The sequence below is a fragment of the Fringilla coelebs genome (genome assembly GCF_963513975.1).
Source record: "Fringilla coelebs genome assembly, chromosome: 3".
NCBI lineage: Eukaryota > Metazoa > Chordata > Aves > Passeriformes > Fringillidae > Fringilla > Fringilla coelebs.
The window spans coordinates 93,349,334-93,367,147 of NC_140030.1; the positions used below are offsets into that span (position 1 = coordinate 93,349,334).

Here is a 17,814-nt window from a genome sequence, read left to right on the forward strand (position 1 = left end):
GCAACACATTTCTGAGCAGAAATTTTTATACTCTCCAAATTTAATAATGTGCGGTAGAAACAATTCTGAAATAATTGGGAGCAAGTTAATAAAGGAAGTCTACTCATAAATTCAGGGCCAAAAAAAGGAAGCTGAACAACTTTCTTGCAAAACCTCAAAGTTCTTACTTTTATTGAAGAAAGCCTTAAGGCTGCATGTAATGTACTTAAATACACTGCTTCTTGCTCAACGGGGCCCTCCCCTCTGATATTTGCTTCTGCCACGAAAAAATGCGAAAGTGGTAGCGTGCTAATGAAAAATGGCACAGTACATGCCTATGCACAGCCACACACCTGTGGGGTGTACTGTGTACATAACTTTGTTCTTTTCACTGCTGAAGAAATGCCATTTGACACACATTGTAGCCTCACAAGATCAAACAGCACCAACGCAGCTGCCCCTCCCTCATCCACAAGCTCACTTCACTAATGAATTTATAGCAATGTTCTCAGTGGAGGCTTTTTCTATGCCCCAAATTCACTCAAATCTCCCAACTTGCTTAGGGACTCGTTTGTATCGGCAGCACTTAGCCACTGTTACTGAACTTGCAGTAAAATATTTACTTTTAGGTCATCCATCCTCTCCAGAAGAGCAAAGAGAAGTAGTTAAAGAAATGTCTAGAGAAATAGTCGATTTAAGAGTAGGCTTCTGAAGGTGTAGGAAGCAGACACTCTCCTGATCTTCTTAAATTCAGCAACAGTTGCATGGATGAAAGGCAAAATACCACAAAGCGATGGTAAACATGCAAAAGAGAAGAGAGCTGACCACACCACCATGGAGGCAGCTGACACAAAAATAGAGGTTCTGAGATGGGCCCAAAGAGTAAATTGCTGAACCACAGAGAAATTAACCACCTGAAAGCTTATCTAGACACCTGAAACCTCCCCTAATTTTTTTCTGAACAGAAAAATAGTACCAGCATATCCCTGGCAGTGTTCAAGACCAGGCTGGATGGGGCATTGAGCAACCTGGTCTAGTGGGAGGTGTCTCTCCTCACAGCAGGGGCCTTGAAACTCTTTGATCCTTAGGGTCCCTTCCAACCCAAACCACTCTATGATTCATTTTGTATTGAAAGAACTTTGCAGAAGTTCACTTACAAAATTACTCCCTGACAACAACACTTTTCTCCATATATATTTTCAGCCATCTTCTTTCCCATTTAGGCTATCATACATGACTTCATAAGCCATCAACTATACACAAGATCATCAATTACTTAGCAATAGATAAGATGGCTAACCAAAGTAATTCTGCTCCACAGAGAAGATAACAGAAGTTTACTAGTGAAAGGTTAATACTGAAGCCACATTTTACATGTATATTCTACATAAAGCCTATTCAGATCTCTGTACATTCCCATCTTCCTTCTGCTTTTTTCAGATTGTATTGAACTAGTGGCTCAAAATTGCACTTTCACATCAAGACACCAGGCAGATGAGGCAGATGTCACCTTTTTGGAATTAAGATGAACTGTCCACTACAGCTCCTGTACAAAGAGCATGGTAAGTGGGATGAAATGCTTCTCAAACCTTCAAATTACAGTGAGATGAATCATTCTCCCTCTACTGCTCCACTAATTGCAGAGGGAAACCAGATGCCTTAACTTCCAGGCAGCTACACTCAGGGCATGGAAACCCCACCCTGCTTCCAGATATTTTTTCCAGTTGGAAAGAATTCCATAATCTTTTTTTACTTATGAAGATTACACTAAATACTCATGGTGATGGACTTGTTCATCTAAGACAATGCCAGCCTTAGCTTCAACAGGCATTTATTTTGGTTTGTCTCTTCTCTAATTCATCCTCCCAGAGAATCTCAGTGTCACAGACTGCAAGTGCTTGGCATTTGTCACTAAATTTCCAACATCACTAGTGATCTAAGCCCCTTCCCTAAACATTCAAGTTATTTGCTAGCTTCCAAATGTAAACTGAGTTTACAGCAAATGTTCCCTGGAGAACATTTTGAGAAGACCTGATTCAGGCTTCACTTGAACGCAACAGTCAGCTCATGTAAATCCATATTCTCTTCAGGAGTGGCTGCATGGTTTGTCCTGTGCCAACACATTTACTGGAGCAGCAGCCCTTACATCCCCTTGATAAGCCATGTTGCTAATACCACAGTACTGCTATTATACACCTTCTAAAACAGTTGCAAATTCTTTTTTGATTCAAAGATGTCTGGTTCTTTTGCAGGCACCAGTTCCTAGTGGAGGCTCAAAAGGAAGTGAAAATGGGCTGACATTCCACAGCATAGAATGATTCAGCAGCAATCAAGTTTTGGGGAGAAAATTTTGCTTTCACTAGTCCAGTGCTGGTGCTTTTACTCTGTTGCCAACAAAGCCATCTCTGAGTCATGGAGAAATTATTCACAAAATACCATAAAAGAGAGGGATAAGGAACTCACCATAGGAAACAAGACATATTCTCGGAGGAAGTCATGAGATTCAAACTGATTATAGTCTCCAAAATCCGCTGGAAAAAAATCAACACAATTACTCATTTTGGCACTTTCCACACATGTCAAGACCACACTCAACCTTTGCAGAGATGCTTAATTAATTTCAAGTGGGCAAGTTCTCTCTGAAGCCACAGCCCAGCACAAAGACTTTTGCTTGTACTTTAGCTTTTAACATGGAGGTCTGAAAATAACAGTGTTATTACCAGAGATCAAGTGACAGCCAACAAGTAATTTCTTTCTTTGATCCCTAATATAATGACTATCTGCAATGCTTAACCATCAGGAGTGCAAGAGCTTGTTTTTCTGTAGCCTTCTTAAAATCATACCCCCATTAAAAAAATGCTGGGATTGCTCAGTCTCCTTAAAAATTGCGCACACTTTTGCTTCTCCACCATTTCCAATCCTGACCAGGCAAAAAAATAGAAAATTTAACCTAACTCTGCTACAATTCTACACAGTTGAAAAAAAGATTAATTTTACAGCCAATAAAGGTTAAAAACCTATAAAGGTTTGGGTTTAACCTAAAAAGATTAAAGGTCAATTTTATTAAAAATTATCAATAGCCAGCATAGGGGAAGGTTTACCCTTCTGCAGCCAACCTAGCAGTGCAGGCACTATGTTGGTTTAACTGACTGGCCCACACCTTTATACTCACTTCTCTGCTTCTTCTACATCTCTCCAAAAGATACTCAACTCCATGCTCACATTCACTTATTTGTCAGGCTGAGGATTCTTGTCCAAATGTCCTTGAGACTGTGGAGTTTTGGAAATGCTTACTAAAGGCTAAGCTGCATTTGAAAACCCCAAACAATTCCTATATTTATCTATCTGTTAAATATACAACAGCTTATATCAAAAGAGTATCTTGCCAGGAGGTTTTTATTTTATATTAATTGAACAGGATCAAACGCCATCTACAAGATTCTCATATTATAGGAGCTGGAAATCCCCACCATAAATCATTTTATCTAAACATTCTTTCAAAGCTACTAGACAATTTCACGTATTGCAGGATGCCAAAAATGCAGTTTCATTTTGTTTCTACCTCAGAGTTATGTTTTAACATAAACAGAAAGAAATCAAAATGGGCATGAAACAGAGTCTGCAAGTTTAAAAGAAATAAGTATTTCAAATACCTTTGGTTGCATCACATGCAAAGGACAAAGGAAGTAATACAAGGTCAGGAACAGTGGGATTGACTCATTCTCAAAATTAGGAAAAAGCTCCAAAAACACATTCAGTATCTATTCACACCTAACTTACCCACCGGAAAAATCTTCATTTACCTAAATTAAAAGATTCATTATGGAATCTTATACACATATTTCCCTTTATTAGACAAACATTTCAAGATTTGACAAGAAACATTTTCCCTTCAATGTTTAGCAAAGATATAAGATACAAACACAGCATTTCTACTGCTCTAAAAAAAGACCATAAAAGCATTTCTCTCCATTGAGCCTTTAATTGTCAAGAATCGGATCCTTGTGTTTGCTATTTATGTATATAGTTCCCCCTTCCCACTTATCAGAGAGCATGCAGAGAACATCATTGCTGAAACTCTGCCTCAAGTTCTCATTGTCAGTTGTGGATAGACTGGAACATACTTTATCCAAATACAGGGCTTCTCCCTCTGCACATACACATTTTATGATCCTACTTTCACTGATGTCCTTAGGAGTCTCAGAATAAAAATCATATTGTAAGAAGCAGTTTATTATTAACTTATAACTCACATAACAATTATGGTCATGTGTTCTTTCATACTTCATATAGCACTATACAGCAAAATGAGATTTTAATTAAAGGCAAAATTAAAGCTGCTGCCATGCTTTTTGATGTAATTTGCATTTGAAACCAGAGAACGTGAAGCAAATTCATTACTGCAAAGTACTCTGTGGTCAGGGCTGGAAGAACTGGAGTTTTGTTGAGATTTGCTTGCAGGAATTTTAGAAATAGGAAAGTTGAGCACTGTGATGTGGTCCCTCATTCCCACCCTGAGGCTGTGAGTGTTTCATCCACAGCAGTCCACCCATGCACTTTGGAAACAATTGGAAACCCAGCTGCTGTGAGTGGGAGTCATACAGGGCCTCATGCCCAGTCAAGAAGAAGGACAAACCAAGAGAGCCATTCCTGGACAGAGGCTATGGGGTCACATCATCCTACCTTGCACTGCCAGACCAGCCAGTCGAATTCCCTGCTCGAATGAGGATATCAATCGCCCGTCAAGAACATCCTTTTTCACCTGCAGGTAGTACTGATATCTACAAAAAAAAAAACAACACCAAAAAAAGGAGCACAAATGAGCACAAATTATAATGTCCATATGCTTGCATATTTCTTACAGGGAAAAAAAAAAAAAAAGATTGTGGAAAGTGTGGAAAGGAAGGAAAAAATCACCCCAAACAGGTCAGGCTGTTGAACAGCAGGTCTGTACCCAGCTTCAGAAGCTCCTCATTGCCATAATAAACCAATATGATCCCTACCTGTGCAATGCTTCCAGATGGGTGAAAGGGAAAATAAAAGGTTCTAGTTTGGGTTACCCAGACCACATAGAAGAGGGACATCTGTGAAGATTACCTCTTTTGTAAATTTTATAGAGACCATGCAATCCCCAATGCAAAAAGGGGCTTTTCCATGTTGCTTCTATTGTTTTTGATCCATTGTCACCATCTTGATTGAAGAAATAGAATTTTAGCTATACACTTTGGTCTGCTGATTTTCCTTAAACTATGGCCCATAAAAAAGGTTTTATAATTGGCATTTTTCATGTATAAGGATGACTAAGACACACAAACCAAGCAAACACGGCTTCTAGCACAGTCCATGTGTGCACTCAGCCTCATGCTTCCCCTGGGTACACCTGGCTGATCCAAATTAAGAACCTCAAAACCCAACAAATGGGCTTTTTCAGGCTGTGAGCAGACACAGCAGCACAGGGGTTACTGCACCCTACAGCTGCATGCCTGCTCTCCCTCTGAAACTGAAAGTGGAGGGCATCCACTTAAAATGCCGTGGACTTAAGAAATAATTGCTTGAGATAAACTGGGATAGAAAGAATTGGTACATAAGCACGCCAGCCAGTCCCAGAGACTGCAAGCTCTGCAAGACAGACAGTGAAGAGCAGCCAAAGTCTGTGGGCAACAAACTCCTAACTGTGCTCAGCTACAACCACATCTGACCTTCCCTCTGAACCTCTTGACAGGGAAGCTGTTCTGGCCTTGCTTTAGAGCGTAAGTCACCTTCCCAAACCCAGCAGAAGGGAGAACCACTGCAACATCACCCACAGAACACAAACTGCACTGCTTTTAATTATGGTTGCAAATACTACTGTTTGTGTTGAGGTATAAGAAAAATATAATCTCATTTAAAATGCTCAGATTTGGCTTTCACACAGCCTAAAAAAGATTAAAACTGATGGGGAGTTTGAAATTTGGTTGAGAGAGGCAGGCTGAAAAGCATATGGCTTCTCAGCCTGGGCCCTGTGCCTCAGCCCCAGGTTTCAGGCTTGCTCGGTCCAAGAGACAAATCAGCTTCTTTCCACTCCTTTGCAGTGATCAAATCCTACCTCTGAAAACATGCATAGACGCTTGACATAAGCTGCTTTATCAACTATGCAGGTGAGCAAATGTTTGATGAATTTGGTCTTTAAGACTTGTCATCCCAAAAGCAGCTATTTGGGTCCACGCTACGTATACACAGGAGTTACATATTCTAGTCTAACAAGGAGAGTAAAGTCTGTATCTGCCATAAAAATAAGGCTATTGTTAAAACAAACACAGTGGTAACAGGCTACGTGAGACTCAAACCAATGTCAAATCTTACAGTGACATCCATCCCAGTGGTACAGAAGTCAAGAATGTCACCAGCTGTAGAGGAGCCATGATTTTGACCACAGTGTCCACACAACTACAGACAAATCACAGGAAGGATTACGTAGGTGAGCATCAACAAAACACAGTGCCAATGCAGTTACTGTAGTATCAAATATTATGACCTAGGCTTTCAAAAGAAACATTGCTGTGGGGTTTGAGTTGCCATTTGACTTGCCATAGGAATATGATGAAAGCAAGGAGGAAACACTGCTTAGTGTCTGCCTTGGACAAAATGGAATTCTCAAGAGCTGTCTCCACAACACTGATGTTAGAAATGTTAGGGCAAATAAAGAGCACACACACTGTTACACACTCACACTCAGAGTTTCATACTCATTCACACAGTTACACATTCATGGACAGCTAACAGCACCCAGTCTGAGAAAGATGTCTATTTACAGGTGTTTCACATGATTGTCAGGAAGGGATCACATTTAAAAATCTTATTAGGAATATTCTATAACATCATGGAATCACAGAATGTGTTGGGCCGAAATGGACCTTAAAGACCACTTAGTGAGTTTAGGATTTATTATGTATTGTAGATTAGCATGCAGTAAGAGTTTAAGGGATGTACTCAATTAGTGCTCTGACATTAACTTGTGTGTCTTTCATGAAAAAAACCTCACGGAGAAAGTTGTCACTTCTCACAGGCAAACTCACTGAAATGCAATCACTTGCTGTGGTTCTGGCACCTGTTTCAGTGAAATTACCAATATAATCTGAAGAAGATTGAGGCAGAAACCTGTGGTTGGTACCTGCTTCCCCTTTAACCCTGGACTGACAGTGACAAGTGACATCCATCTAGAGAGTCCCTTGACATGTCTTTCCATGGTGTCCAAATAAAGCATGAACTGGGACATCTGTCCCCAGGCATGGACTGGGGTGGCTAATTCCAGTGTCAAGGCAGAGGAGGAGGAGGATACCCTGGAGGAAGCTCCACTAGAAGGCTCTAATAACTCCACCAGCCACAGATGCATGGCTCAGCCATGCTGCAAAACTGTGGTCAGGCTCCCTGCCCAGCCAACAGAGAGGAGCAACTGGCCCAAGTTCTGTCAGGGATTTGAGGCTCCTCCATCTGAAATTAAATTAAATGCTGTTATTATACCACTATGCTAGCTGAGACTGCTCTTTGTTCGCTTGGATTGCAAAAGTAGATCTATAATTTGAGGGAAATCAAACATTTTAAAAATGTTTCAGCTATAGATTCACTGAGGAAAGTTGTTCCAGGATAGCTGATATAAACATGCATTTCAGAAGCCTTCTATTAGGTGGTTTAGTTGGGAAAGCCTATGAGAAGTGAACAAAAGAGAAGTTTGCAATCTGCACCCCCAAATAATAAAAGACAAAAAATTCAAACGAAAGATTTATGAAGCTTTAATCACAAAGCCATTCTGGCATACCAGAGGAGTGCAGGGCAGCAGACACCACCATAGCTGAGTCAGCCTAGAGCTGAAATCTCTCACCTTCATTGCTCTCTTTGGGTTAAACTTTACTAGCAGAGCCATTGTGCATTTAATATAATAAAGGCTACTGCAGTTTGCCAGCCTGTAGCTAATTCCAAGGGGAATGGGAGTGGACAACAAGTCTGAACAAAGCCATCATTATAAGGATATCATTTCCCACAACTCTATTTAGCCAACACACAAAACATTGGAAGTATATTTGCATGTATGGCATCAAAAAGCACATTTTTATAGAGTAAAGAAGCTGCAAGTGGATGACTATGAGACAACATCTCAACTCCAGAATCTGTATTTTGGAAATCCATACCATTAAAGGCAAAAAGTCCACCAAAACCCCAACAGTGTTAGTGAGCAGGAGATAAGGATACTATTTTAAAATTTAATTGCAACAACCAGATTCTAACTCTGCTACAGCTGCATAAGTGTAGGGAAACTCCATTTGCTCAAACAATTCTGCATGGACCTTCCCCAGGACCAGGGCTCACATTCAAAAAAGAATGTGGGTGTTTGTATAACGTCACTGAAGTCACTGCACCCTTCCATCACCACTGTTTACATGATGTAAAATCCCTGCTGCTATTTGATACACACAGAAAATAACTCAATTTTACTATTTCTATTCTCCTCAACAACCAACATTTCATATTTCACAAGCCACACAGAACCTGGCCTGACCAACACAAGAAGTGAGGTTTTTGCAGAGAAATTAAAGGATGGTTTACAAAAGTAAGAGTATGGGTGAGGTTTGCAGAGTAATTGCGCTGCATCTTCAGGATTTTCTTACTAGTGACTTTCAAAAGAACCACAAGGCAAATACTTCCTTACCTTAATCATTACTCAGTATTATCAGACCCACTAGCCTTAGTAATCAAGCAGCATCAAAGTCTGCTAGGAAATGTAAAGAAACAGAACAAAAAATTCTTTTTGTCCCAGGGATTTACAATCTAAATGTAGATTTTATACAAAAAGGTGACAGTATTGAGTTAATAAGGTTTAATATGGTTTGAGTACTGCAATGTGACCTGTTTGGAGTTTTGCTATTTTTCACAGGTTTTACTTTCCTTCTCCATACATCAGGGAGGTTTGTACCTCCAATGCAGCAGGAAACACTTAAAAAGCTTTTCTTTTTTTTTTTTTTTTTTTTTGGTCAGTTTGCTTTATTTGGAAATTTTGAGCCAGTATAAATACATCACAGTTTCAATACCAATAAATATTTACCTTGAGTGTATCTGAAAATAAACAAAGCACTACAAAACATGTATTAGTTACCCAAGAGGCACAACTCCTTTACAGTCATTTCTAATGGTGCTATTACTGGCATGACTAACTTTTTTATAACTCATTAGGTACCACTTTGGCACCAAGCCTATCTATTGGATAACTACATAGCTATGTAATTTAACTTCTCTGGAGGAAGAGAGAACTGCTCTACCATTTCATACCTCCAAAAGAAGAAACCTTTGAGACTCAACAGAGAAACAGATTGGTCCACCAGTGGTTTAGCTCAAGAACTTCAGCTCTTTTCCAACTTCAAAAAAAAATTGCAATTAGAGTACAATACGATCTTCTAAAATTAGGAACACAATAAAAGTCTCATTGAGTCACAACAGTCCAAGTCAGCTCATTTGAGATTATCTTAGTATGGTAATATATTTCTGAGGAGAGACGCTGCAATGTACACTTATGCAACAATGTGCCCACAGGGGAAGAGGTTTCTCCAGAACAGAAGTCTTTTATCATTTACTAAAATTATTTTAAGCACCAGCTTTGATATGGATGTGTCTATTGTTCACCTGACACCTTAAAGCCTGCCATGATTTTGGCTTTTATACTATTTAGCAACAGGATTCCATAGATACCTATATGTTATATTTGAAATAGAAGCCCATTTTTTATTTTGAGGATATATTTTCTCAGCCTTTGAGGTAGAAGAGCCAATGACTTGGCTATTCAGGGAAACCAAAGGAACTCCCTAATAATGACCAAAAAGTGATTTCTATTTATTTATTACATATTTAAGAGAATCGTATTACTACTTAACTCTTACTGGTAGCTTTTCTGAGAAAAACACACTTTAATGTATTAATGATCATTGGGATAATTTCATAGAGTATCTGAGGTTGGTGAAGCTACTCATGTAAACTTGGGCAGCAATCCAAGGCAGATTTGGGAGATCTAAGGTTTTGTTCCCAAGTCTCAATCGAGAGTACTACTTACTGGATGCTGCTTATTTCATGTGGATCATTCTGCCACAAATCTGACTTGTAAACTTGGACTGGATTTTATATGGTAAAGAAGGCAGACAGGCAGACAAGACTGGTCTTTTCAAATGCAACATCAGTATATTGGCAAAGATGGTGTTATGATTTCTGAGCCTGAGCATGCTGAAACACATTTTGGAGGCAAGGATTCAATCAGCACATCTTAATCTAAGAGCACTTTAAAAAAAAAAAAAGAGAGATACATAGATCCATGATGTCATTTTCAGTAACACAGAGCTAATGCCTCGTCTTTGCCACTTTAAAAACTTAGATGGTGTTGATAAACACCATCTCTTGTTCACTCCTTTGGAATTTCATCAACTTCTCTCCCACCAGCAAAAGTCTGGTGTTTCACAGTCCTAGACAACAACCATTTACCTGGGATTTGTGTTAGAATATAAAAGGCAATGACAGTGTTTCCACAATAGAAGGGTAACATTTTTGGAAGGGTATTGTTGAGAATGAGTCTACCACACCCTGTCACAGACCTTCAGGAAGATCAGCAGACTTGCCAGAAAAAGAGAGCAAAGGAGACGAAAGAGCTTTTGTCACACATGCAGGAGGAAATTCCTTCAGAAGCTCAAACTGTCAATGCCAACAGTAAAAACAGAGTCATAACATCTTGCAGGGTAAGAGCTCTTTGATCATACAACCTTAGAGGGTAGGTCAAGGCTAGCTTCAGGTAACTGAGAAATGACTCTGTTCAAAAGCAGCATCCAACTGCCTACATCCTGGCTTCCTCCAGCAGCTGGATGGAAAACATGACTGACACTAAAAACCAAAATAAATACATGGAAAGATTTGTGTCATTTCCCTTCCTAATGAGACAGAACAATGCTGGGATAGCATCATATTCGCACATTTGACTGAAAAAAAGGAGAAGAGATCAAAACACAGTTCCTATCACCTACTTCCAGATCACTCAATCTCTCTCTTTAAAAGGAACACATTATAATTGAAGGGGAGAAGGGGGATTTGGCTACAACAGACTAACTTCACAGTGATGGTCATTTTCCATCTATTCTGATGCGAGATAAGGTTGTGAGATAAGGACAAATGATGAGGAGCCTGAATGCCTGGCTTGATGGTGAGCTGCACTGGGGCACACAGTGAAAAGCCAGCCACTACAGCTGACCACTGAGGTTCCTACCAAAGGTCAATGCCTTCCAAAGGTTGAAGGCCAGCTCCACAGTGAGCTCCTGGCTAAGGATACTAGAACAGGAAAACCTCTGCACAGCTGAAGACAGCATGATGAGAATGGTGCATTGCTTAGTTGTTGTCTACCACCTCCATTTCAACAGCTGAAAGGTTGTTCATTTGCGTGCATTCCCCAAAAGACAATTAAAATTCCAAGTCTCCACCTCCTCCAGTTCCTTACACAGCTGGCACATGATTTCAGAAGTATATGCAAAGTATTTTAAGAGCAATAAGATTTTTATTTTGGCATGAATTAGTCAATAATGCCAAATTTCTGTAGAAAAATTGCTGTGGCTCTCTGTCGCCCAGAGTTCAAAGGACCAGGGAAGCTCTCAGCAATGAGCCAGGAGACAAGAGCATCCCACTCTGCCTTCTCACCGGCAGCAAGAGAGGGAGCACACACAGGAAAGAAGTGCTCTGCCCGTGGTTTTCTTTTCCTGCCATTTCTGATGGGCCACAAGCACAGACATGCAGCCAGGCCCTGCTGCAGCCCGCAGACATGACACAAGCCTTCCAAAACACGCACTCCTTCCATGAGAGGCTTAGCCACCAGATGCAGCTCCACAGCATCCACCAATTTCTCTACAGTCAAACAGAGCCCCCGACCACAACAGGTCCATCCTCTGTACTTGTATGTTTTTTTTAAGAGCGTATTATGCATTTTGCATACTCCAAGTTCAAATAAACCCACAAGCACAAAGTGAAACTTTAAATAAAAAGGCCAGTAATGGCATGCTTTTGCAAGAAAGGAAGGCATGCCACAACCTGATCTTGATTTTCTGCTCTTGAACTATTGAATTAATTATAACAAATTACAGGGAGCCCCACTACAATTTATAAGCACAATAAACTCCCTTACAACCACCTATAATTTTATCAGAGTTAATCCAAATACCTGAAGAATTATACAGCACAAAACTTCGACATGCCTTTTAGAATAAAAAAAAAACACCAGGGAAGCCATATTCTCTTGTCTTCTGAACCTTTTCATTTAGAAAAGGCTACGTTTGGTCTCTACAAATTGGAGTCACCTGGAGTCCAGCAAACCCTGGTGACACCACCATAGAATTCATCTTTATAAAAGCTGGAGTGGGATTGCAAAAGTAAAGCAAAACAAAATCATATAATGCAAAGAAATCTGTATTTTAGCATTTCAATTGGAAAAAAAAAGAGAAAATGTTCAATGCAAATATAAATTTTACATGGAAACACTAGAATAAAAAAATTGGGAGCAAAGAGTTTGTTATCCACATCTTTGAAAAAAGCCATGTATCCATTTGGTTTGGGTTTTAAACACATGCTAAAAGAGTTATTGTTCAGTGTACTGCTCAGCCTAGGCTTGAAAACATGCTCAGCTATGTGCTCATATCTCCTGAACTGAGCAGAACACTTGCATTTCGCTACAGAGATCCAAAGGTTACAGCTGAGGAAACTATTTTATCTCTTTAGCTTCACGTTCTTTTTTGATCACAAAAAGAAAAAAAAAAAAGTGGGACTGAGTCTGGTAGGTGAATTACAGCAATGCCACGTATCACTTTGCACAACATGGTTGGGTTTTTTGAGTCAAACCCACCATATCTCCCACAACTGCTGCCTCCACCTTCACCTTCCTCCGAACACAATCTTCCTCATTCCCATACAGGATTCCAGGGCTCTTCCTCCTCAGCCTGAACTGTGTGTCCCAGAGGCAGCTACTGCTTTGATGCAGGATTTTGGATAATAAACTGATTCTCCCAGGTGTCAGGCACGTGTCCCTTGGTGCCTGACACACAGCATGGGCTCCACCTGGGAACAGGAGCTACAACCACACACGGCACTAAGGTGGCATGGCATGCAGCCTGTGTGTCACTGCCCACGTGGTTAGTCACATCCTCACAACAGCAGGTCCCACACACACAGAGCAACTCATGCCCCCAGATCTCCAGATGGAATAAAGCAAAAGAAATCCTGAAATGGCAGCTGCAAAGATTCCTCCTCACAAAGATGCAAAAATGCAAAGATAAGCCATGGCCATGTAGGCTGAAGAGTGCTTAACCTCCCGGGGAAGAGAAGCACCAAAAGAACCCTGTTGGTCTTTCCTGAATTGGAACTAGATTTTGGCAAAAATGAGATTAGACCCCAAAAAGTTAATAATAGCTCATATTTACTTCCTTTATTCATATGTGTTGACTCAGTTCAAAATATGCTTCTCCCTGCCCTGAAAAACAAGGCAACTAACCCTCAAGCTGTATCTACTGTGGGAAAAGGTGGTTTAAGCTACATATGGAAGCAATATGAGTCAACAGTTTGAAAATTCTCCTGGTAGCCAGCCAGGTTAATGGCCAAGCAGGTTAGAATATCATGCTAAAAAAATGTGGTGAGTTAACTAGAACAAATGTATACTCAAGCTCATACTATGCAATACTGAAAATAAATAGATAACTTTTTTTTTCTAAGTGGTGCTTAAGTACAGACATAACTATTCTTTGGACCGAAAACAAACATGAGTTCTCATTGCTCCATTCTCTTCCCCACTTTGTGTCAGTTGTAACAATAAAATATAATGTATATACCCCATAAGTCCCATTTTATTTTTCAAGATATATTTTAAAGATTCTCCATCCATACAGCTCTAAACTCTGGAGTTACTCAAGTCCACCACGTTTGTCTGGCTAAATGCAGTGTGTTCTGCTGTGCACTGATGCAAAACCTGAACTGAGTGAGCACATATACCAGTGAACAACTGGCATGCCTATGTATGCATTCTGAAGCACATCACGAAATAATTGCTTTGTGGGTGCAGAGCAGCATGCAAGTGTATTCAGGTGTTACTTTATTCAAAGAGCAAGTGAACACGTTCAGACTTACAGAAGAATGTGTGCTTAGCCTGAACTCAACAAAACAAACAAAAAAAAAAAGGCTCTGGTGAGCCTGCAGTGAAACCTCGTTCATGAATTTATAGAGCTCATTTACAAAACCCTGTCAATGAAACCTTCATAGCGTCCCAACCTCAGATAATCAATGTCTGAGAAAGCTCTACTGATTTAGTGGAATTTTACCCAGTGTGGAGTTAAAATCCAGTCCATTGGCTACTGCCTGTTACAGTAATCTGTCCTGGCAATAAGAAAACACTGCTTGAAATGTGACACAATGAAGTTGCTGCCTATCTATAGGTCGTCAGTACAACACCTTATATTCCTGCGAAAAGATTGTTGGAACATCTACACTAGCATCGCTGCCAGCAGAAAACAGGAAAACTCAGGTTGCTTCCACCTCCCAGAGACCCCAGTGTTTCCAAAGGAATAATTGAAAACAGTCACCCCACACCTCAGTAAACCATGCAACAAAACCACGGCCCAGGAAGTTGTAACATCCCAGCGAATGCAATCCTGCAAAAGTGAACTCAGCTCTGATAACGACGGGATGTTGCCAGGGAAATATGTGAATCAGTGCCCTGTTGGGTGGGTAAAATAGATCCATTTCATGAAATGAATAATTATTCTTTGTAAAAGCTTCAAAAACAGCTGAAGATATCAAGTGCAAAAGCAGCTGCCAAAGATAAAACAGTGAACCAGTAAACATCTCACTGCACAGGAATCTGCCATCTTCCGACACTGAGATTTCTGCCAAATTCTTGTTGAGATTCTCAGCTGCACAAGGGCCTCCACACAAATGCTTCTTTTAAACACATTTGGAGACTTGAGGTTTGTACTGACATCCAATTGCAGATCCTTTAGTGCTATACCTTGCCAGCAAGGCAAAATATAAATTAAAATTATTCAGATCACTGAAAAAGGTAAGTTTAGAACTAAGTTTTCATGATCTGTGTCTCAGCAACAAGAGAAGGGAAAAAGTTTGCTCCAGCCAGTACAAACTTCAACATTGAATAAATTTAATTAAGACTGGCAGTGCTACCACAACCAAGATTTCCATTGCCTACTGAATTCTCAAAATTTAAAAATCCAATCAAAACCCACACATCTGTTTTCTCTCATGCTGCTGCTAATTGTGGCCTGACCCTCTACCTGATGCTGTAGAAAAATTTCAGACATCTATCTGGGACTTCTAAATAGCAGACCACATTTCCCTTTTCAAAACACACAGTAGGAAACAGAAAATGAATCACCTGCAGAAAGTGATGCACAGCAGAGGAACCCTGAATCACTCTGTGGAAATGCCCATTTCTTCTCACTGATTACTCAGGAAGTCTGGAGCAACCCTCACTCTGTAAGGCTTCATCAGGAGTAGCACCATGACTGAGGCAGGAGTGGCGTGTGTCACGAAGAGTTTAAGGAGCACATCCCCCATCAGTCTGCACTTCCCTGAGGAGAAACTGCTCAGTCCCTGTTACTGCATCATATGGAAGACAGACAGGAGAGTACCAGCCCCAGCCTAGGTAATGCAGTCATCTGTCCAAACCAGGGCCTTAACCTACCCTGGCACACAAGTCTGAAGCACATGGGGGTGTGTGGGGTGCACCAGAACACCCAACCCGTGCACAGCGCTCCCTAATGAGTGGAAAACCTCCCTCTGCAGTGACAGGCATTGCTGCTACACCTGGAAGGGAAAAAAGGGCAGCCAAGCAGTTTGCAACAGTCTAAATGACAAAGGCAGTGAGCAGCTCGACTCCCAAACTAGAGGAGGAATTATCCTTTTCATCCTCATTTGAGGAGATGGAAAAACACTGATGGGCATTTCCATGACTCAAGCAGCTAGGGACGACAAGTGTTTTTCCTTTTTCCACGTTTTTTATCCTTTCTCCTTTAAACCAAAACACTGAAGCTATCATCTTTTTTTCTAAAACCCTTTATTTGCTTTTAGTTGCAAAGGAGACAACAATACACTAAGGAACCTTCAGGGAGCAAACTCTATCATAGCTGATTCTATTGAGAGTCATTGCAGCAGCAGGGACTTTTTCATTAAGTTTACAGAAACCTCCCAGTTTGTGGATGGGAACTCCCTGTCCATCACAGCGATGGCAGCATGCTCCCACCAGTCAGGAAACATTAGACTTGAATTTCCAATCCAGAGATTATTATTTCTACTTAGAAATAAAACTATTATGAAACAAAGTCCATTCTTTGTTTCTCTGCACTTTGTATCTCTACATCCTGTCTTAGGCCTGACAAGAGTAAATACTAGGTGAAGGTTTCCTGTAGAGTTTACAAGTGTGAGTAGATGTAGCAGGGCCATGCTGTTAAATACAACTCTTGGCACATCCTCCAGCTGCATAAGCAGAAGCTTACTATCCATCCACTCATCGGCACGCCTTAAGACACCGCAGTTCAAAGAAAGCAGGACACAACTCTCCATTCCAAAAAGTAGGTTAAGTCACAGTTTTCATGAGGTTCTAGAGCCAATTACATCAAGATTAAAAATCTCCTTTCAGCACTACTTAAGATAACTGGCTACTAATACAAACCAAGAAAAAGGGACACGTCCAGATCGTACAAGTAGACCTTCGACAGATTTTCCATAAATACACACATACACATGGAATGGGTACTGCTGGCAGTACAGCTACAGATATGCAACCACGTGTCTGTGTGGCACTGGGAAATCTAACAGGACAAAACCAAGGAGCAGGAAAAGCTGGATTTAAATAGAAGACAACTCCAGGTTATCACAATGATCCTCCTAACACAAGTGCTTATCACTAAGCAGCAGTGAGGACAGTTTCCTCAGAGGCTGAGAAACAAAAAGCAGGCAGTGTGACTCATCCAAACACAGCTCCATACACAAAGCAAGCTCTTCACTGATGAAAGCAGAAGCCCAGATTTCTAGCCTCAGCACCATTTCACCTGTCAGACATCACAAAATAAAATATATAGGCCACTCAAATTGTTTTTGTTTCCACACAGGAAGGCAGAAGAACTTTTTTTCCCGCAACAGAAGCTGGTTAGACCTTCAAAGCAAGTTTCAAAATGTTTAATGTATTTCTTTCTCTTTAAGGATTATAAAATGTCTCAAGTACTAGGTTCAGTCTCATGGACCCTCAGCTCTTCTTTCTGGAATTAAGGGTCGATCCTGGCAGTCTGTGTAATCAAGACACATTTTTAACACAGTGGTTCGCAGCCGTGTCCTAATTATAAACAGTCACTTCCTCTAGCAACCAGGAATAGGACACAAGGAAATGGGATGAAGCTGCCTTAGGGGAAGTACTTACACTGGGATTGTAAAACAGGGACAAAGCAGGGCCTGTTACGATAAGACAAGGGGCAATGTTTTTAAACTAAACAAGGGTAGATTTAGTCTAGACATAATAAAGAAATTATTTACAGTGAGAGTGGTGAAGCCCTGGAAGATGCTGCCCAGAGAGGTGATGGCTGCCCCATCCCTGGAACCACTGAAGATCAGGTTGGATGGAGCTCCGGGCCCCCTCACCTAGTCCCCACTCATTGTAGGTGGGCTGGACTAGATATGACCTCCAAAGGTCCTTCTAACCCAAACTATTCTATGAGTCTTCTGTAATTCCAAGTTCAGACTGGATGTGAGGAAAAGGTTCTTCACCTGTAGGGTGGTCAGTCACTAAACAGGCTC

General features: G+C 40.7%; 1 protein-coding gene across 1 annotated transcript in view; it reads right to left on the reverse strand.

Moving 5' to 3' along the window:
- Nucleotides 1–17,814, reverse strand: part of PTPN14 (protein tyrosine phosphatase non-receptor type 14) — a 110,068-nt gene that overhangs the window by 36,157 nt on the left and 56,097 nt on the right. Inside the window, exons 4-5 of the mRNA XM_084203138.1 lie at nucleotides 4,663–4,760; nucleotides 2,443–2,510 (exon numbers count right to left, since the gene is read on the reverse strand). Of these exons, the coding sequence (XP_084059264.1) occupies nucleotides 2,443–2,510; nucleotides 4,663–4,760 (166 nt within the window). The remainder of the gene's footprint in view (nucleotides 1–2,442; nucleotides 2,511–4,662; nucleotides 4,761–17,814) is intronic.